This window comes from Carcharhinus amblyrhynchos, chromosome 3, assembly GCF_965287045.1.
Source record: "Carcharhinus amblyrhynchos chromosome 3, sCarAmb.v2.hapA, whole genome shotgun sequence".
Lineage (NCBI taxonomy): Eukaryota > Metazoa > Chordata > Chondrichthyes > Carcharhiniformes > Carcharhinidae > Carcharhinus > Carcharhinus amblyrhynchos.
In genome coordinates this window covers 17,095,292-17,118,273 of record NC_137326.1, presented here as the reverse complement: position 1 = coordinate 17,118,273, position 22,982 = coordinate 17,095,292, and the positions used below count along the sequence as shown (strand labels likewise).

General features: G+C 41.0%; 1 protein-coding gene across 1 annotated transcript in view; it reads right to left on the bottom strand.

Moving 5' to 3' along the window:
- Positions 1–22,982, bottom strand: part of LOC145362470 (inter-alpha-trypsin inhibitor heavy chain H3-like) — a 58,229-nt gene that overhangs the window by 8,297 nt on the left and 26,950 nt on the right. The window contains exons 13-17 of the mRNA XM_080218486.1: positions 21,250–21,389; positions 14,359–14,513; positions 11,210–11,362; positions 5,167–5,315; positions 4,976–5,003 (exon numbers count right to left, since the gene is read on the bottom strand). Coding sequence (XP_080074612.1) covers positions 4,976–5,003; positions 5,167–5,315; positions 11,210–11,362; positions 14,359–14,513; positions 21,250–21,389 — 625 coding nt within the window. The remainder of the gene's footprint in view (positions 1–4,975; positions 5,004–5,166; positions 5,316–11,209; positions 11,363–14,358; positions 14,514–21,249; positions 21,390–22,982) is intronic.

Genomic DNA, 22,982 nt, shown 5'->3' with positions numbered 1-22,982 from the left:
GACATTACTTTACTTTGACCTTCAAACTTCTCCCCTGGCGCCCACCTCTCTGCCTTTCCAATCTCCTCCAATCCAGTGTGGGCCTGGTGCCAAAGGCATCCCCTCTTGACAGCCAGCCTCTCAATCTGAAAGGCTGTGTTGGGGAAACATAAGAATTTCTACTCAGGTCCTGCCTTTGAGAAATCTACCAGGATTCCTGACCCATTCCTCCTTCCCCAGTTCTCAATAAATGTCCAGACCAGAATATCTGAACAGAGGAGTAACATCTCCACCCTTCTCTAGCCCAAAAGTGATTTATAAAGGCCAGGGAAAATAGATGGTAGAAATGATTAGTAATGATCAGAAATGAGTACATCGTCAAAACCCATAAATTAAGTTTTTAAATAAACTTAGAAATAATTTGTACCTATTTGAAGGTTAGAAAGAAACTTAACCAACTTACCACTCGTTACTGGCTGTTCAGGCGCTTAGAAATAAACAGAAAAAAATATGTTGTTCAATAAAATTACATTGAGGAGATTAGATATTACACATTTTCAGTCAATTACAAAGTAGTGAGCTAATTATGAAGCTCAGATAACAAGATAAATGACTCAAATTTCACTGTCTTCATTCAAGTTGATTATTTGAACTCATGAAATTGAACTACTATTTTAGAAACACCACCAAGCTTCAACTCTGGAGGTAATAGTGGTGAGATGATGGCATTATTTCAAAAGTATTTTCTTAGTGCTGTGCTGTTGTTGTGTTTTTTGTTACTCTTTAAAGGCTGTCATGTGACAAAAGAACCCCAAATGATTCTTCTCTTAACATAAAAACCCAATGATGGATTTCAGTTGTGAGATAGAAATAGAACTGGGAGGTTAAAATTGGCATGAAAGACTTGTCAGGAAAGCAGAGGTAGTTTTAGATGAACTGTATATCTGAGTTTTTTGGTTTCAGTTAGAACTGTGTTGCTTTTCTGCTGAGAGAGCGCACAGCATGAAAAGTAAATAAAACTTTGGAAGAGGAATGAGTTATTGCTTAGCAACCAGGGCATCTGTCGGGTAGGAAGGATTTTTGTGGCTTAACTGAATTCATAGCAGTTGGTGATAAGGATGGAGAGGGAAAAGTTTTTAGCTCAGTTAGATGCAGCAAATTGAGTAATGGGCATGGAAGTAAGCACCAGAGGAACTAAAGAACAGTTGGTTCTAGAAATAAAAGAATGAAAATGAAGCTCCAGGGATTTTGAAGTAAATAGGAACAAATATGAATTGCTATTGGAACAGGGTAATATTCATGGATGTTAAAGTCAGACTTGGGAAAAGAAGGCCTGATGACGTTGGCTATAGAAGAGTCACATATTTGAAGTGATTGTAAGGTTTGGTGCCCTTATTTCCAGTTTCCTGAAGAAATAATGTGCTGCTGGGAATTGAAAATTCGAATTTTGTGCAAAAACTTGGAAACTGTGGCAATGACAAAGGAACCCTGAAAGAAGAGTTGAAAAATCTGGAGGCAGGAACATGTTAAAATAGTGGAGAAGAAGCCTTATTCAAAGGGATAGTTGGAAAACCTGGAGGTGAATCCTTGATGAAAACAGTTGAGAGAAAGCATTGGTGTGGAAGAAGATTTTAAAGTTTTTTTTTGAGAGTTAAATTTGGAAACGCTCATATGACAATTATCCAGGGGGAATTTGAGGTGGAATCCATGGAAGAGCGATTGAGTGTCATCTGCCATTTGGCTGCAGGGTATTGTCTGATCATAGTCAGCCTGTGGGTTTAAAGGGACAATGTGTTTGCTGAAAACTTTATACCGTCAGATCTATTTTGTAACTTGTGTTATCCTTAAAATCTGTGTACATTTCTGAAGATAAGGGTGAGAATGTATTGGATTATAACCAAACTTTTCTTTTTTTTAACTCTTATTAAACTAATCGACAGTCCTGTGATTCTGTTCCTCCACATTTTCCAAAACCAGTAAAAAGTTACAATCTTTTGAGCCGCGGTTCCATTCTGGGATTGTATCAGACTGAAGCAGCTGGGGTACTCTTCACTAGAAAAGGGAATGCTGAGGGGATGACCAAATAAAGATACTTATGATAATGAAAGGGCTTTGTAAGATAAACAGAGAAAATGTTTCCACTTTGTGGGGAAGACCAAAATTAGCGGCTCTTAGTCGGTCACTAATAAATCAAATAGAGGATTCAGGAGAAAAATTTCATCCCAAGAGGCAATAAGAATGTGGAATGTGCTACCACAAGGATTAGCCAAAATGTAATAATACTGCATTTAAAATGAATCTTGGTAATTATATGAGGGAGAAAGGAATAGAAATATATGTTAATAGGATTGAATGGGATGGCATGGGAGGTAGTTTGTATGGAGCATGAATGTCAGCACAAACTTGTTGGGCTGAACGGCCTGTTTCTCTGCTGTAAACTCAACATAGGCTGGGATTTTCTGGCCTCACTTTGGCAGGACTCCCTGCGGGGGATGTTGCAGGCCAGCCAGAAGTGCATTGACTATCAGTGGGACTAGAAAATCCCCGCCATAGGCTTTTACAGTGTTACCTAATCATTTCGAGAAAACAAAATTACAAAAAAAGTGGCTACCTTACATATAGATTATACCAAAAAATCCTGCAACAGATGAAAATGACTGAAACCATTCCCTAACCCATTATCTAAATTTGACATACAAATCTGAGCAAATCTTATTGATGAACTTTTTCACTTATAAGAATTATTCATGGAAATAGCAGAAGAGATGGATGAATAAATGTCACTGTTCTTGTACAAACTCTCAGTGCATTTTTTGCATTATTTCAATGTGGGCATCAACTCGTTTAAAATTGAATTTTGTGTAAGTGCATTACATCTTACATAACAGAACAGAACCCATTGTAATCTGTTTCTGTGTCGCACAATGGGTCAGTACATTCAGCTATTAAGTAAAATGTGGGCGCCTTGAGGCCAGCTAAGGATATAAACCATTAAATAACTCTTTATTCCGACAATTGGAATCCAGAGTCACGAGAAAAGCTCAGTCCATCATGCAAACCAGCCTCCCTTTCATTGACTCTGTCTACACTTTCTGTTGCCTCGGAAAAGCAGCCAGAATAACCAAGGGCCTCTCACACCCTAGACATTCTCTCTTCCACCTTCTTCCATCAGGAAAAAGAAATGAAAACCTGAGATCACATACCAACCGACTCTAGAAAACTTTTTCCCTGCTGCCATCTGACTTTTGAATGGATTTACCTTATATTAAGCTGATCTTTCTCTATACCCTCGCTTTGACTATAACACTACATTCTACATTCTCTCCTTTCCTTCTTACGTACAGTATGCTTTGTCTGTAAAGCGCGCAAGAAATAATACTTTCCATTGTATATGAATACATGTATACATGGCTGGCACGGTGGCACAGTGGTTAGCACTGCCTCATAGCTCCGGGGACTTGGGTTCAATTCCCAGTTTGGGTCACTGTATGTATGGAGTTTGCACATTCTCCCCATCTCTGCGTGGATTTCTTCCGGTGCTCCGGTTTCCTCCCACACACCAAAGATCTGCAGGTTAGGTTGATTGGTCATACTAAAATGCCCCTTCGTGTCCCAGGATGTGTAAGTTAGAGAGATTAATGGGATAAATGTGTAGGGTTGTGGGTATAGGGCCTGAAAGTGGGATTGTGGTCGGGACAGGCTCAATGGGCCAAATGGCCTCCTTATGCACTGTAGGAATCTATGTGAAAATAATAAATCAAATCAAAACAAAGTCATGGATAGGAGGACGCTTAGACTAACAGTTTGTGCTTGCTTGCTGCTGTTCACTATGTGTAATACCAACATTAGGCCACCTCAGGACTGTGAGTGATGGCATTACATTATAATGAATCAATTAAATGATTATAGGAATTCTAACTGGATTATTCATTATAACCATTAACATATTAACAAATACAAATTGTGATCTTACAATATAGATTTTTAACACTGCTTAGTGCTGTAAGTCAGTTACTAAAATTTTGGCTTATGAGTAAACCTGCTGACACCCTTAGGAAAAATCTGGAATTAAATACACTTTATGCAAGTCAATGCTTAAATGGATTATGTAAAGCTCAAATTAAACCAAGCTGTTAATATTCATTTGTATGAACGCTCTATATGTAAATGCTATATATTATAACATAATCCATTTCTGTGTGTAACTTGACAAGTATCTGTGATCAGAGCTTCAGTGCTGTATTTTACAGAATAAAATAACTGACTTTTGTGCCTAACTGCAAGTATGTTTATTGGCAGGGTCACTGCATTTTGGAAAATGATTAGCAACTGGACAAATTCAATCATTAATCCATCAACATATTTGTTAACGTTGCATCACTGTGCATCAACAAATCAAACTAGAGCTGCGCTGAAGGTCATCAAGAAATTCTTTTCCTAAATGGTTGGTGCACAAAGTGTTGTGCAATTTCAAATTACAAACATGAACATGTTTCTTCAAAGGTTCCCAAAGATTCATTTGTTCTTTGAAAAAAAATTGACATCACCATCAAAACCCAGCAAATATATTTGAATTTACAGATTGAAAGGGAATAAAGACAAGAAATGATGTGTGATCGTGTGCTTGATTGGATGTTATACATCTGCATGGAAATTATATCAGTTAGAAATATTGACTGCTCTTGGCATGCACCATGGCTCGACTGAAGATCTAGAGACAGTAATAACGTTCCACTGTGCCGCCTCCAACAATGGCAATGAACACTCTCATCTGATTAGCTAGGGAATACTGTACACTATGCTGTGTGCCCGCTTGTGCTGGAAGGCTGTGAAAATGCTATATCCTGATACCACATTGTCCTGTTGGCTAGTGCAATGACAAAATACCTGATTTGTACCATGAACGTCCAGGTATTTCATTTGTCAAATAGTCAACGAAAAATAAGCATTGAGCAAATAACTTAGCAGAGACTATGGGACCTCACAACATCTTGGCTGTAGTACTGAAGACTTGTGCTCAAGAACTAGCTGTACCCCTAACCAAATTGTTCCATTACAGATACAACAAATACATTTACCCAACAGTGTGAAAAATAGCCTAGCTATATCCTGTACACAAAAAGCAGGACAAATCCAATCCAGCCAACTACTATCAATCTATTCTCAATCATCCGCTATTAAGAGTACCTGGAAGTACTCTGAATTATTTTTGGTGAGTTCCTCAATCTGTCGAGATTGTCGCTGCACACTCAACAGGATGGCAGAGGACCACCTGACTTGTCCACACAAAACGTTCGGACAGGTATGAGAGTAGTGGTGGCAGGGAATTAGACTAACTACATCAGAAAGACATCTGCGATGAAATTAAGCTTGAATGATGCCCTCTATCAGGTGGCGGCCAGACTCCTCCATGTCCCTCGACAAAGATAGGTGGCTGTTTGAGAGGCCAATCAATGCACTCACATATGGGTGTACATGCCCATCAGTGAGGTCTTATATGCCACCCACTGAGATTCTTAGCTTAGTCCCCTGCAGCAGGACCTGTCTGCAACCTTATCTTCCAATGTGCTGTCAAGTGAACCTTCTTTTACCCCTGGCCTGTCTAAAATTTGGATAACCCATCACATGCTGAACTCCAAGCTATACGCAGTGCCAGTAACTAAGTTGGGCTGCAGGTATTAGAGTTTCTTCATTAATGCTGGAGTGTTGCTCTCTATCTTCCTCCTTGGGCTGCTTTGACAGGGTAAGCATCAGTTCTTCAAAGTCAAAGCAGGAAATCACAAGCAAAGTATTGATTTAATGGAAGTTAGAAGCAAGAGGTTCATGGTAACACTATCAGCAGCTTCTTCAGCATGCCAGATAGCCAGCATGAAGCACGCTCTCCGAACTTGGGTATGGCAGCATACGCACAGACAGAGATCGTGGGCTCAAACTCGCCTCTGGTAGCATCAAGTTCAAATGCTACAATATTCCAATGGAACTGGGAGGTCACAAATTGTGACCCTGCCCCTCACCAACACATCCAAAAAATGGGGCAAGAACATTTTCAGCCCCTATTATTTTAGACGTAAGTTGTTTAAGTTTCGTTACTCATCACGCAATGTTTTATTTTGGATAAGATACAATGATGGAGATAAATTCATTTAATGGATGCAAATTCTAATTCTGAGAATGACGGAAAAGGACTATCTGTAGCTAACAATCCATTTCCTTTGCTTCTGTTGTCACGATAGGATTTGATTAGAATGTATCATATCTATTTCTCAGCTTCACTGAGTGAGAAGCTGTCAGTGGGTTGTTAGCCAAGTGAAAGTAAATAAAGGAGTTTGATCTAAGTAGAAGTCAAGCGCTGAGATAAAAATGCCCTGAATCAGCAAGGTCAGCAAGGGTGGTGTGTGAATGTTTATTTTGTGGGCTTAGAAGATTTAACTGGAACAAACAGAAAACAGTGGAGATGAGAGCAGGTATTGGGAGGCTGGAGCTGATTTCTAGAGGTACGGAGTGGGGAGACGATGGAAGGATTGGAAAATAAGAATGAGAATTTTAAATTTGAGGTTCTGCTCAACCGGGAGTAGGTGCTAGTCCTGCCTGGAAATATTTGGAGACATTGTCCAATATTTGGAGACATTATAGAGGGTTATAAAATGATGAGGGGCATAGATCAGATAGGTAGTCAACATTTTTTCCCAAAGGTAGGGGAGTCTAAAACTAAAGGGCATAGGTTTAAGGGGAGAGATGCAAAAGGTCCAGAGGGGTAATTTTTTCATTCAGAGGGTGGTGAGTGTCTGGATGTCAGAGGTAGTAGTAAGGCAGATACAATTTTGTCTTTTGAAAAACATTTGTCAGTTTCATGGATAAGATGGATGTAGAGGGATTGGGCCAGATGCAGGGAATTGGGACTAGCTTAGTGGTAAAAACTGGGCAGACTGGATAAGTTGGGCTGAAGGGCTTTTTTCCATGCTGTAAACCTTTATGACTCTATGACTTCACTCTATGAGATAGCAGAACATTTGTTAGAAGGTAGACTACAGGAATAATCATTAGACAGCTGGAGAATAGGTTGAAGAAAGGACTTGGGTGACTAAATGCCAGAGGATGGAAAGGGAGAGGAAGACTCTCAAAATTCACATGCTTCTGAAGCTATCTGATGGGTATACAGAGCTAGAGATCTATAGTACAGAACATATAAATAACATAAATAATAAGTAATGCCAATAAATTTCCTGGGGGTTCAGGTGTTGAGAGCAGCAATAGTTTTGGAAACTAAGATAACGAGAGAAGTAAACAGTCATTTCTATAATTGTAAAGGTGTATTTCAATCATATTTCCTCACAGGTACCAGGGTAAAAGAAACAAATAGGAGTACAAACTTCTTGCAAAGGAAGAGTGGCAATGTGTGATAATGCAGTGCCTCTAAGAAATGTATTTTTATCATGATTCTTGCAAGGGGCATTTTTAAAATTCAGCTTAAAATTCAGCTGTTTTATATGGTAACAATTTATCTGGGTAACAGGTAGCTCAAATGTTGAGTATGGAGAAAAATGACTGATTTTAGCTGATAGTGTGTAAATGCATTCTAGTTGACCTAGGTTTCCCTTGGGGGTTCAGAGTTGGGTTTGATGAGATTGACAAGAGAGAACCATGTCCTAATGGGAGGAGCTAAGCTTGCAGGGAAGATTCACAGCTTCTTTTTTATTTGAAAACAGTCAGTTTTAGCCTGGTCCTGAAAGAAGCAAGAGGTGTATTTTTCTCTCTCTCTCTCTGGAGGTTGCTGTTTGGGGCTGTCAGAAAACAAGTGTCTCTCTGTCATGCTCTCGCTCTTCAGAGCTCTAGGATTGTTAGCAAGTTCGATCACTTAAGTCTGTGTGTTGCTAACTGATTTTTGAAGCCATGTTTTAAGTCTATAAGAGGAATATTGCTTGAATTGGAACTCATAGGAATAGGTTAGCAATTAAAACTACATCTTGTCATGTTTAAGTATTGTTCAATTGTTAACTTTTAAGCTAATTCATTTGTTACACTTAAGCTGTGTTGTTAAATAAAGTTTGTTTTGATACAGTTTCCCAATTTGTCAGTAGGATTGCCTGGAGTGATAAATCATGTCTCAAATTAATGCCAAGATAACAAATAGTTGGGGTCTAATCTAATTTCACAATATACCTTGGAGTTTCTGACATTAACAAAAGTGGAGAGAGGCAATATAAACAATAGACACGTTTTACAAGGCCCACAGAAGCAGAGGAGTCTTGGGAATAAAAGTATGCAAATCATTGAAGCTGTCAAGAAAGTTTGAGAAAGTAGTTAATAAAGTATATGGGATCCAGGACTTTATAAATAGAGATGTGTGGCTGGATTTTCACCCAGTTGGGAAGACCCATGATCCTCTAAAAATGTATGGCAGGTCTCAATTCAGGAATTCCCAAATTCACTCCTGGGCTGTGTGATTTTTGGGAATGCCTTTAAAGGGTGAAGTCAAAAGCCCCCGCATCCAACACTCCCAACCTGGCAAGCTCCATCGTGGAGATAATCCTAGTCCTCCATCTTCATGGAGTTGGGCAAGTCATGAACCTTAATCTGCATGAAAATGCCTTTTAAAAATTGACTTGAAAAGGCCTTATTTATGTCCCTCCACCCACCTATCTACATAACTCCTCACCACCACCCCCGAATACATAATGAGACTTGATTGAAAGCCCAGAAACCCATTACTCTGAGTATACCCAAGATCCACAGGAAATATTGTTTGATTAACAGCTCTGGCTCACTGATCTCTGCTGTCCATTTCACAATGTTTATTTATACAAGGTTGAAAGATTTCAAGGGCTTGGAGTTTCAAATCTTGATATTTTAATGGGTGTGGATAATTGACATTTTTATTGTCCTGTAGTGAAATGAATTATTTTTAACAGAGAGGAAAGTAATGAATGAATGACTGTTTTTAAAGCTTTTTGTTATACAAATTATTGTCACTACAGGGCACATTGATTCCACACAGTGACAATGGGGGCATGAATCATGACACTTTAAAAACCTGGCCCAATTCAATGAAAACTATGGAGGAGTAGGGCATGCCTTCTTCACAATGGAGCTGACTAGGTCAGGAATGCCAGGTGCAGGCTTTTGACACACACCAACCAGCACTCTTTAGAGACATTCCCAAATATCAGATAGTCCAGAAATTGGGTCAGGAGTCCTGGAATCTGGAACAGCCTGCCAATTTTAAAGGGCTCTCAAGGTCATCCTGACTTGGTGAAAATGCTGCTGAATGTTCAATTCTGGCATCACATTTAAAACTTTTTTTTATTCATTCATGGGATGTGGGCGTGGCTGGCTGGACCAGCCTATCCCTGAGGATATTTAAGAGTCAACCACATTGCTGTGGCTCTGGAGTCACATGTAGGTCAGACCAGGTAAGGATGGCAGATTTCCTTCCCTAAAGGACATCAGTGAACCAGATAGGTTTTTACAACAATTGACAATTTTGGGAAGAATACAAATGCATTAGCAAGAGAAGGTTTATGAGGGATTTCTGCTCTATGGATAGATTGGATAAACCAGGATGCTCTTCTTAGAGCAGATCGAATGGAAATTAGTTTTCAAAGTCATGAGGGGTCTGGACACAGTAGATATGGAAAAACAGTTCCCATTGACAGAAGGATTGAGAACAAGAAGGCACCAATTAAAGATTGAATGTCAGAAGTCGATGATGAGGTTAAGCCTTTTTAACACAATAACTGGTTAGGATTGTGAATGCACTGTCTGAGATTGTAGTGGAGGTCAGTTTGATCATGACTTTCAAGTGGGTACTGTATCAGCACCTGAAGAGAAATAATTTGAAGGCAGTGAGGCTAACTGAGTTGTTCTTGCAATGAGCTGACAGAATGGGCCGTATGGCCTTTTTCAATGCTGGAGCCATTCCATGGTTCTACAATTTCAGCCAGAAGTCATAGTTCATGCCATGATTTAGGGAAGAAGAGGTCAGAATGTATTTAAGATGTAGAAGTATAGCTACAGATCACTGTCATTGCCACACCAGTATAGGAATAGTCAGATGGTTACAATGGGATATGATTAAAGTTTAGTTCATTTCATATTTTTTGTGTTGTGTCCTGAAGGAATGTTTCTTTGATGAATATCACATACACAAGCTGATGTTTGAATTTGGAGGTATTTTAAACGATGGTGATGCTGATCTTTATAAAATCTGAGATAAACAAAGTTGTTTGAAAGTTGAAGCATGATTCCCAAGTAAAGACAACAAAATAGATCAAAATACTTGGGGTGGGATTTTCCGGCCACGCTCGCCCTGAAACTAGAAAATCCTGCCCAAGGTCAACAGATCTTTCTATGGTTTGCCCCTCACCCCTTCCAATTCCCATTGTGGTTGGGGCAGTAAAATTTGCCCCATGATGTCTTGCTCACTGTAGGAACATACATTACAATGTCTATTTTTAAATATTCATTTAACATGACAAGATTAGAAGGGGAAAAGTTTGATAATGCAATTCATGTTACAAAGGATGTTACATAAAAACATAGGAATATAGAAGATAGGAGCAGGAGGAGGCCATTTGGCCCCTCAAGTCTGCTCTCCCATTTATTGCAATCATGGCTGATCATCCAACTCAATAACCTAATTTTGCTTTCTCCCCATAACCTTTGGCCCCATTTTCCCCAAGAGCTATATCTAGGCCCCTCTTTAATATATTCAATGTTTTGGCATCAACGTTTTCTATCAGCATGGAAAGGTTTTAGAAAAACCGATCATTTGTATGCTTGTAAAGAATTAATGGACAACACCAAGTGATCAATGTCACATTATGCAGGGTGTTTATCACATGGCAATTTTTGTAAATATTTTTGAAAAAAATCTCTTTGCTGTTTCTTGTTAATATGTTGTTGCTGAAGATTTAAATAAAACTCTTGTCTGTTTGTTATATGACTTTCAAATTTGATCTTCGTTGTTGCCTTAATGTATACCATACTCATTTTTTTATACGACCTGGACTTAGAAACAGAACGAACACTATCAATATTTTTTGAGGAATAAAGACAACAATTTATATACTTAAACTGGAAAGTTTAGCTTGTATATTTCTGCGTAATTATCTTAAAGCAGCAGTATGGAAAATATATGGGCTTACCATATGTGCTTAAAGTAACATGGGGGAAGTTCCTGATTAATAATTCTTCTAACAAATTTACTGCATGTATTTGAAAAAAAACTTACCAGATAAAAAATAACTCAATTTAGGATTCAGTCCTTGCGCAGCTGAAACATGTTGTGAAGTAGCGGAACGTTGTGATATAGAGGAACCTTCTGATGGAGCGAAAACTCGCAAACTAGGGCAAGGTCTTTGAGTTTCCTCTTTTCGGGGTATTGCTAGACCAAAGAGAATTTGTTAGTCTTCTTAGATTTATTTGTACTACTGTTCATAGCACCATTACAGAACCAATTCTGTGACCATTTAATTTAAAATAAGATGTTTTGAATTTAGCAATTTATTATTCCTCAGTTCTACCAAATTGCAAGTTACATTACATTAATCTGCAAGTATGCATGCTGAAGATTTTGTTTGGTTCCGTCCACATCAATAAAGGAAGAACTTGAATTTATATAGCACCTTTTCCAACCTGGTTGCCTGGGGTGAAATTTTCTGGCCGTTCACACCAGCGGGATTTTCTGGTCCTGCTGCAGTGAATGGAGATTTGGCTGAATGCCAAATTCTCCATCCTTGCTTGCAGCAGCGATGGGGCATAAACAGCCAGAAAATTCTGGTCCCAAAGCATTTCACAGCCAACGAGGCATGCGTTGAAATGTTGTAATATAGGGAATGAATATCAATGAGATAAAACTCGGATCATCTATATTTTAGCATGTCCGAGGGATAACTATTGGACAGATATCAGTAAGAAATCTACTTCAAGAATCACAGGTGAAGGTAGATTGAGCTTCAGCAGAATTATATATGGGGCTAAGTTTCGACATCGCTGAAATTTTGTATGCATGGAATCTGTCTTGGACCATGGGCAGCACCATAGCACAGTGGTTAGCACTGCTGCTTCACAACGCCAGGGTTCTGGGTTCGATCCTTGGCTCAGGTCACTGTCTGTGTGGAGTTTACACATTCTCCTTGTGTCTTTGTGGGTTTCCTCCCACAGTCCAAAGATGTGTGGGTTAGGTTGATTGGCCATGCTAAGAAATTGCCCCTTAGTGTCCAGGGTAGCAGGGATTAGTGGGTATAATATATGGGGATAGGGCCTGGGTGGGATTGTGTTTGGTGCAGACTCGATGGGCCGAAGGGCCTCTTTCTGCACTGTAGGGATCTATGAAGGAAATTAAGTCAGAGTTTCTTTTACACTTGTTGAAACAGTTACCAGCTTGTGTATGCACTGTACCATTATGCATTCATCTTTCGGAACTCAACTATCCCTGAATTCTTCAAGGAAGATCATGTGAACGGATGGTTTGTGCAAATATGCATGTGAACAAGAGTCTCCTGTGAAATGATTGTATGTACTCCATGAAGTCTAGCAGTTGAACTTCAGGTAGCATCAGACAACTGATGCAATAAATGTTAAAGCAGCAGAAAGGGTTTTAAAGTTCCGCACACAAGCAATTGCTATTAAGAGAGATGGGAGCATATATTGTGGGGGAAATTTTGAGCCTGCACTCTCTGTCTGCAAAAATGGTGGCGTGTGCTCAGGACCCAGAGAACATGATTCACACCGGTGAGATTTCAAGTTCCGATCTTACTGACTCCTTGCCGGTGGATTGGTGTGAAATATATCGCAGGGCCAAAGAAAGCTCATTTTGATACATTATCTTGTCACTAGTGAACGTCCCCTCTCACCAGATATCCAGCAGGTGCCGATGTGACGTCATAACAGTACTATTTACAATAGGTTCACCTTGTCATTTGACTATCATGGGGGTCTCCCCGGGGTCATAAAGGTAAGTATAGCCCCACGGAAGAAAGACATGGCCAGGAGTGGCTTGGCAATGCCCTTTAACATAGGCTGGCACCATCAGTTTGGCACCATGCTCAGACTGTTGGGGAGATGGTAGGAAGGTGCCAATGATCGGAGGATGAGGGAAGAAGGGGTCAATGATCAGGAGAAGGGGCCTAGTATCAGGGCATGGGAGCGAAGGCTGATGATCCGGGGTGAGGTTGGGAAGATCTTCAGAAGTTGCACAAAATCATACATGAACTATCCATTATAGCGACCTAGTTAACTTATTGAGACAAGTCATGAATACAGATCCCTGAAGCCGAGTGATTGCCTCCTTACATGCTGAGTTTAATGTGATCAGTCCACCACTTAGCCTGCAGAGCCTTGGTAACGAGCAGTATTGTTTTTATCTTTCCGCAAGTGGATAAAGGGCCTCAGTTGGTTGTGGCAATTGTCCCTTTCAGAGCAACACAGCAGAGTAAGGGTCACATGGCCCCTGTAAGCAATCAGGGCTCCGAGTGTGGAATCACCTCATGATGAGTGAAGTTCCTAGGCAGAGACATTTTGGGAGCTTTTGTGAGGATCAATGAAGTTTGTGAAAGTGCAACCTTACGGCCGTGTAGATTGGTTGGATAGAGGCCCCATTTTCCTATTTATGTGCCACTTCAGCAGCTTGCTGCTGCACACTTCAGCAGAAAGTTGGTGGGTGAAGGTTCTGCTTAAGGACGAAGCCCAGTGTGGAAACTTAGGCCTAGTTGTTTGTCAAACATCCTAAATCCTCATCTAGTTGCTACTTCAGGCAGGCACAATAAGGAGTCTCACAACACCGGGATAAAGTCTCGCAGGTTTATTTGGAATCACACACTTTCAGAGGCGACACTCTTCTGATGAAGGACCTGCACTCCGAAAGCTCATGATTCCAAATAAACCTGTTGGACTTTAACCTGGTATTGAGAGACTTCTTACTGTGCTCACCCTAATCCAATGCCAGCATCTCCACATCATGATTTCAGGTAGGAAACAAATTTGGTATTGATTTCTGATTGAATGTGCCTGCCCCCCAAATAAATGCTCATTTAGACTTTCTATCCATCCCAAGTCAAACATGTTACTTTAGATATTGCTCTCTGCACTGTCGTTGTGGTTAATTAATACATTCATGGTAAGCGCAAAAATACAATATACAAGTTTAGAAATTCCCATGACAAACCAATGATTAAATTATCGTTTGAAGTTTTAAATTAGTACGAAGAATGTCTTGTGAACCTACTAAGTCCCACAGCTGTATTGACCAAAAGTAATTTTGAGATCATTCTCAAAATATTTTCTACAATGATTATTTCCTCTGCAAAAACTATAAAGTGTCAAAATATAAATCACATCCAAAAATGAGTGATTTCAATGAAGCAATTAGGTTACCAATACAAATGGGTTTGTCAGGCACGAGGATTACATCCGTTTCATCCTCTTCTGGTTTAGTTAGAACCATAGATGTTAGCGGTGTTACAAAGTTGTACTTTAGCGACAGCTCCAAAGCTCTGTCTGATAGTTTTTTCTTTTCTCTTCCACTAGCTGAAATTCTGAAAAATTGGAACAGATTGCAAGGATTGTGAGCTGTTTTTGTCTGTTTGTTATGTTAGGGGATGGATCAGAAACCCCAAGGTATATTATGAAGTGCAACTAGACCCCAGTGATTTGCTATTTTGGCATTAATGTGAGGATATGATGTTTTGATTTGATTTATTAATGTCACATGTATTAGTATACAGTGAAAAGTGTTGTTAGACCATAAGACATGGGAGCAGAATTAGGCTAGTAGGCTCATTGAGTCTGTTCCGCTATTCAATCATGGCTGATATTTTTCTCATCTCCATTCTCCTCCCTTTGCCCCAAAACCTCTGATCCCCTTATTAATCAAGAACCCATTGATCTTTGTCTTAAAGACACTCAATGACCAGGCCTTCACAGCCTTCTGCGGCAAAAAGTTCCACAGATTCACCACTCCCTAGCTGAAGAAATTCCTTCTGTTTTTGTTTTAAAGGATCATCCCGTTAGCCTGAAGTTGTGCACTCTGATTGTAGTTTTTCCTACAAGTGGAAACATCCTCTCCATGTCCACTCTATCCAGGTCTCACAGCATCCTGTAAGTTTCAATAAGATCCCCCCATCCTTCTACACTCCAATGAGTACAAACCGAGTCCTCAAACGTCCCTCAAACAACAAGCTTTTCATTCCAGGCATCATTCTTGTGAACCTCCTCTGGACCCTCTCCAAGGCCAGCACATCCGTCCTAAGATGCAGGGCCCAAGACTGCTTACAATACTCCAAATAGGGTCTGACCAGAGCCTTTTACAGCTTCAGAAGTATATCCCTCCTCTTGTACGATACCTCTACTATACTCCTTATGCACTTATGAGGTGTGGCCAAATTCCTCTCCAATTTGATTTCCAAGTCTGCTGATGACACCACCGTAGTGGGTCAGACCTCAAACAATGGCAGGAATGGTTTAAAGAATCTGGTGAACTGGTGCAGCAACAATCATCTCTCCCTCAATGTCAACAAAATGAAGATGATTGTCATCAACTTCAGGAGGCATAAAGGAGAGCATGCCCCTGTCTACCTCAACAGGGATGAAGTAGAACTGATCGAGAGCTTCAGGTTTTTAGGTATCCAGATCACCAATAACTGTCCTGGTCCCCCCGTGCTGTCACTATAGTAAAGAAAGCCCATCAATGCCTCTACTTTCTCAAAAGACTAAGGAGATTTGGCATGTCAGCTACAACTCTCACCAACTTTTACAGATGCACCATAGAAAGCATTCTTTCTGGTTGTATCACAGGTTGGTATGGCTCCTGCTCTGTCCAAGACCACAAGGAACTACAAAAGGTTGTGAATGGCCCACTCCATCATGCAAACCATCCTCCCATCCATTGACTTTGTCTACACTTGCCGCTGCCTCGGCAAAGCAGCCAGCATAATTAAGGACCCCACGCAACCTGGACATTCTCTGTTTCACCTTCTTCCTTCGGGAAATAGATACAAAAATCTGCCAGCTGACTCAAGAACAGCTTCTTCCCTGCTGATGTCAGACTTTTCAATGGACTTACCTTGCATTAAGTTGATTTTTCTCTGCACCCGAGCTATGAGTGTAACACTACATTCTGTACTCTCTCCTTTCCTTCTCTATGAATGGTATGTTTTTTCTGTATAGCGTGCAAGAACCTACTTTTCATTGCATGTCATAATAATAAATCAAATCAAATCAAATCAAGTTCTAGCCCTTTCGACATGAATGCTAACATTGCATTTGCTTTCCTAACTGCCGACTGAACCTGCATATTAACCTTAAGAGAATCTTGAACAAGGACTCCCAAGTCGCTTTGTGTTTCCGATTTCCTAAGCATTTCCCCATTTAGAAAATAGTCCAAGCCTCCACTCCTCTTTCCAAAGTACATTACCTCACACTTTTCCACATTGTACTCCATCTGCTGCTTCTTTGTACGCTCTCCTAACCTAAGTCCTTCTGCAGCCTCCCGCTTCCTCAATACTATCTGTCCCTCTACATATCTTTGTATCATCTGCAAACTTAGCAGAAGTGCCTTCAGCTCCTTCTTTCAAATCATTAATGTATATTGTGAAAAGTTGTGGTCCCAGCACCAACCCCTGAAGCACACCATTAGTCACTGGTTGCCATCCTGAGAAAGACCTCCTTATCCCCACTCTCTGCCTTCTGCCAGTCATCTTGTCCTCTATCCATGCCAGGATCTTACCCTTAACATCATGGGCTCTTATTTAACAGTCTCCTATACGGCACCTTGTCAAAGGCCTTTTGGAAATCTAAATAAATCATGTTCACTGGTTCTCCTTTATCTAGTTTCCTTGTTACCTCCTCAAACAGATTTGTCAGATATGACCTCACCTTGACGAAGCCATGTACTTTGCGCGTTCTCCCCGTGGTTGCGTGGGTTTCCTCCGGGTGCTCCGGTTTCCTCCCACATCCCAAAGATGCGCTTTTAGGCTGATTGATTGGGTAACAAATTGTCCCTATATTGGACCTCCCTGATCCTCGGACATTAGGCGTAGACTAAAATCATGAATAGGTCACTGAGACAATGGGACGGCGGCGCAGGCTCATTGGGCCAAAGGGCCTGTTTCCCGTGCTGTGTTGTTCTTTGTTCTTTGTTCTTTGTACTCCAAGTACTCTGCGATCTCATCTTTAATAATGGACTTTAAAATCATGCCAATAACCGAAGACAGGATAACTGTCCTCTTATTTCCTAACTGCTGCCTCCCTCCCTTCTTAAATGCGGTTACATTAGCTACTTTCCAGTCCTCTGGTACCCTCTCTGCCATGATGTGGGAATGCCGGCGTTGGACTGGCGTAAACACAATAAAAAGTCTGACAACACCAGGTTTTAGTCCAACCGATTTATTTGATCGTCCCCTCGAACGCTTGTGAGTATTATCAAATAAATCGGTTGGACTAAAACCTGGTGTTGTCAGACTTTTTGCTGTGTTTACCCTCTCTGCCTCCAGTGATTGCTGAAAGATCACCACCAATGCCTCCACAATTTCCTCAGCTATCTCTTTCAGAATGCTGGTGTGTAGTCCATTCGGTCCAAGTGATTTATCCACCTTCAGACTTTACACTTTCCCCAGAATCTTCTCCTTAGTGATGGCCACTACACTCACCTGTGCTCCATGATTCTCCTGGAACTCTGGCACCCCACTGGTGTCTTCCACCGTGAAGACTGATGCAAAGTAACTATTCAGTTCCTCTGCCATTGCTTTGTTTCTGATTATTACTTCTCCAGCCTCATTTTCCAATGGTCCATTGTCTATTTTTCCCTCTCTCTTACCTTTTATATATTGAGAAACATAAGAACATAAGAAATAGGAGCAGGAGTAGGCCATCTAGCCCCTCGAGTCTGCCCTGCCATTCAATAAGATCATGGCTGATCTGTCGTGTCTCTGTTCCACATTTCCGCCCTCTCCCCATAACCCTTAATCCCCTTCCCTATCAAAAACCTATCAGCCCGCGTCTTAAAAGTATTTAGCGAGGCAGCCTCCACCACTTCAACGGGCAGAGAATTCCAGAGATTCACCACCCTTTGAGTGAAGAAGTTCGTCCTCAACTCCATTCTAAACTGCCCCCCCTTTATCTTGAGGCTGTGCCCTCTAGTCCTACTGTCCTTTCTGAGTGGGAAGAGTCTCTCCACCTCTATCCTATCCATCCCATTCATCATCTTATACGTCTCAATGAGATCTCCCCTCATTCTTCTAAACTCTGACGAGTACAAGCCTAGTTTATCCAGCCTCTCCTCATAGCTCAACCCCTTCAACTTTGGTATCAGCCTAGTAAACCTCCTCTGCACTCCCTCCAAGGCCAAAATATCCTTGCGTAAGTGCGGCGACCAAAACTGCACACAGTACTCTAGCTGCGGCCTCACCAGTGCCCTATACAGCTGCAGCAAGACCTCCCTACTTTTATATTCAATCCCCCTCGCTATGAAGGCCAGCATCCCATTTGCCTTCCTGACCACCTGCTGCACCTGCAAGCTGGGTTTTTGCGACTCATGCACAAGGACCCCGAGGTCTCTCTGCACCGTCGCCTGCTGCAGTTTTTCGCCACGTAAGTAATAGTCCTTCCTACCATTATTCCTACCAAAGTGGACAACCTCACATTTACCAACATTAAATTCCATTTGCCAGTTCCTGGCCCATTCACCCAGCCTATCTAGATCCTTCTGCAGACTCTCCACACCCTCCGCGCAATTTGCCGTTCCGCCAATCTTGGCGTCATCAGCAAATTTCGACACCCTACACTCGGTTCCCTCCTCCAGATCATCTATATAAATGGTAAATAGCTGAGGCCCCAGCACCGACCCCTGGGGCACTCTACTAGTCACCAACCGCCAATCCGAATAGCACCCATTGACCCCCACTCTCTGCCTCCTATTTGACAACCAATCCTCTATCCACGCTAACACCTTACCCCCAACTCCATGCCCCCTGACCTTCTGTAATAACCTCTTGTGAGGTACCTTGTCAAACGCCTTCTGAAAATCAAGAAACAACTCTTCCTATCTAGCTTACACTTGTACTTCATCTTCTCCACCCTTTTTGCTTCCTTAGTTGTCCTCTGCTCGTTTTTAAAGGATTCCCAATCATCTAGCTTCCCACTAATCCTTGCCACTTTGTATGTTTTTTCTTTTGCTTTTATGCTGCCCTTGACTCTCCTCGTGAGCCATGGATGCCTCATCCTCCCCTTAGCATGTTTCCTCCTCCTTGGAATGAATTTTTGTTGTGCTTCCTGAATAACCCCCAAAAATTCCTGCTATTACTATTCTGCTGTCTTCCCTGCTAGCCTCCCTTTCCAGCTCCCTGGCCAGCTCCTCATGTCTTTGTAGTTCCTTTATTTAATTGTAATATTGTTACATCTGATTCCAGCTTCTTCCTCTCAAACTGCAGGGTAAATTCTACCATATTGTGGTCACTGCTCCCTAAGGGTTCCTTTACCTTAAGTTCACTAATCAAATCTGCCTCTTTACACATCATCAAATCCAGAACTGCCTATTCCTCAGTAGGTTCTGTCACAAGCTGCTCCAAAAAAAAATCTGAGACATTCCACAAATTCCTTTTCTTGGGATCCACTAACTACCTGATTTTCCCAGTCTACCTGCATATTGAAGTCCCCCATGATTATTGTAATATTGCCTTGTTTATATGCCTTTTTTATCTCCTGATTTATTTTCTGTCCCACATCCTGACTACTGCTGGGGGGGTCTGTACAAAACTCCCATCAGGGTTTTTAATCTTTGCGACTTCTCAACTCTACCCATAGAGATTCTAAGCCTTCTGATCTTATATCGCTTCTTGCTATCGATTTTATCAATTTGTTTCTTGCACAGACAAAGCATACTGTTCATAGAGAAGGAAAGGAGAGAGCGTAGAATGTAGTGTTACAGTCATAGCTAGGTGTAGGGAAAGATCAACTTAGTATGAGGTAAGTCCATTCAAAAGTCTGACAGCAGCAGGGAAGAAGCTGTTTTTGAGTCATTTGGCATGAGTCCTCGGACTTTCATATCTTTTTCCAGACAGAAGAAGATGGAAAAGAGTATGTCCAGGCTGCTTAGGGTCCTTAATCATACTGGTTGCTTTTCCAAGGCAGCGGAAGTTTAGACAGGGTCAATGGGTGTGAGGCTGATTTGAGTGATGGACCGGGCTTCATTCATGAACCTTAGTAGTTTCCTGTGGTCTTGAACAGAACAGTAGCCATACCAAGCTGTGATGCCACCGGAAAGAATGCTTTCTATGGTGCAACTGTAAAAATTGCTAAGAGTCGTGGCAGACAAATTTCCTTAGTTTTCTGAGAAAGTACAGGCATTGGTGGGCTTTCTTAACTATAGTGTCAGCATGGGGGTGGGGGGGGGCGTGGTGGGGGATCAGGGCACGTTGTTGATGATCTGGACACCTAAAAACTTGAAATTCTCAACCATTTCTATTTTGTTCCCATTGATGCAGACAGAAGCATGTCCACTACGGAATGCGATTCTACCTACACACTGTTTTGTCAAAACAAATTTTATTTAACAACAGTTTAACTATAACAAATGAACTAGCTTAACATTTAACAACTGAATAATACTTACATGACAAGATATGATTCCTAACTACTGCAAATCTATCTCTATGCGTTCCAATTCAAGCAATATTCCTCTTACAGACGTAAACGTCTTTTCAAATTTAATTAGCAACTTATAGGCTAATGTGCTTGTACTTATGTTGCCAACCCTTGAGCTCCCAGACAATCTCCAGAGAGAGAGTGAAAAAGAGAGACATGTCTGCTTCTTTCATAACGAAGTAGAAACTGCTTGTTCTTTAAAAATGAAAGAGAATCTGTATATCTTTGGTACAAGCTTAGCTCCTCCCATTAGCACGACTTGGTCCCTGTCAATCAACTTAATCAAAACTACCCTGTAACCCCAGGGGCAACCTAAGTAAACATAAATGCATTAACTCTGTTTAGCCAAACATGCCATTAATTAAAATGAGTTGTTATCCTGCAATCTCAGCATAGAGCTACATGGCTTTTTTCAGACAAATCAACTCCTTATAACAAAGTACTGCCTCTTCCAAGAAACATTTATAAATATATTTCTTAAAGGTACAATATTACATTTTCTTTTTATGATCAAAGCTTATCGTGTCATCCATGTTAAGCTACTCAGTAATCGATTCAAACATGAATTCTGCTGTTTTTTTCTTGCTAATCATCAATGGTGCAATTTTACAGAAAGCAAGGAATCAAACTTACCTTTGTTTTAAGAGCTGTTGAATAGTCAAGTATGCCCACAGTCTCTCAGTAAAGTCACCAAAAATATATTGCTGATATTGAAGAATGCTCTCAGCTTCTGACACGTTGACTTTACTTTCAAGCGATAAATTAGTGCTGGCCTGCAAGAGAATTACATCATCAAAACTGCTGACATTAAAGATTTCAATCTGACTCCATCAAAACAAATCATCCTGATCTCGGAAAGACAGCTTAATATACATAAAATCAACTGCAGCGTGTCGTAAGAGATAAAAAAAAACCTGAATGCAGGAACTTTATAATAAGAATAAATTATATTGTTTATGTACTGGCTGCCAACTTGGATTAGCCGATAGCATTCATGCCCTTGAGTCAGAAAATCAAGTGTTTAGCCCAACTTCTAAAGCTAAAGAAATTCGACACTTCCGCTACGACTCTCATCAACTTTTACAGATGTACCACAGTAAGTTTTAAGTTTATTTACTGGTATCACAAAAAGGCTTACATTAACACTGAAATGAACTTACAATGAAAATCCCCTAGTCATGAGAACATAAGAACACAAGAAATAGGAGCAGGAGTAGGCCATCTAGCCCCTCGAGCCTGCCCCGCCATTCAATCAGATCGTGGCTGATCTGTCGTGTCTCAGCTCCACATTCCCGCCCTCTCCCCGTAACCCTTAATCCCCTTGCCTATCAAAAATGCCTGTTCGGATGCACTGAGGGAGAATTTAGCACGGTCAATGAACCTAACCAGCACGTCTTTCGGACTGTGGGAGGAAACCAGAGCACCTGGAGGAAACACACAAAGGTACAGAGAGGATGTGCAAACTCTGCACAGATGATGACCCAAGCCGGGAACTGGCGCTATGAGCAGTAGTGCTAACCACTGTGCCACTGCATCTTTTCTGGGTGTATCACAGGTTGGTATGACTCCTGCTCTGTCCAAGACCGCAAGAAACTGCAAAGGGTTGTGAACATAGCCCAGTCCATCATGCAAACCAGCCTCCCATCCATTGACTCTGTCCAGGCTTCCAGCTGCTTGGGAAAGTAGCCAGCGTAATGAAGGACCCCACAAATGCTGGCCATAATCTCTTCCACCTTCTTCCATCGGGGAAAAGATACATAAGTCTGAAAACAAGTACCAACCAAATGAACAGCTTCTTCCATGCTGCCATCAGATTTTTAAATGGTCTTATCACACATTAAGTTGATGTTTCTCTTCATCCTGTCAGTAACTGCAACACCATATTCTTCACCTTATCCTTTCCTTCTCCCCTATGCACTCAATGAATAGTATGCTTTGTCTGTATAGTACGCAAGAAAAATGCTTTTCACTGTATCCCAATACGTGTGACAATAATAAATCAATTCAATTCAATTCAACTTTGGAACCTGAGAACATAATTTAGACCGATATATTGGTGTTGATGGAAGTGTTTCATTCCGTTGTACCCCAAAGAATACTGCAAACTGATCTTCTCAGCCATTTGAAGCATACCAGAAGGATGCACTTACCTTAGCAAAATAACTTTCTTTTATATATTGCCTTTAACAAAGGAATATGTCTTAAGGCACTTCACAGTTGTGTTAAAAAGCAAAGATTTGACATTAAGGCCCAAAAGATAATATTGGGAGACAGGAACAAATATTTGGTCCAAGACGCAGGTTTTAAGAAGGATCTAAAAGGAGGAAAGAGAGGTGGAGAGGCTTAGCATGGGAATTCCCGAGCTT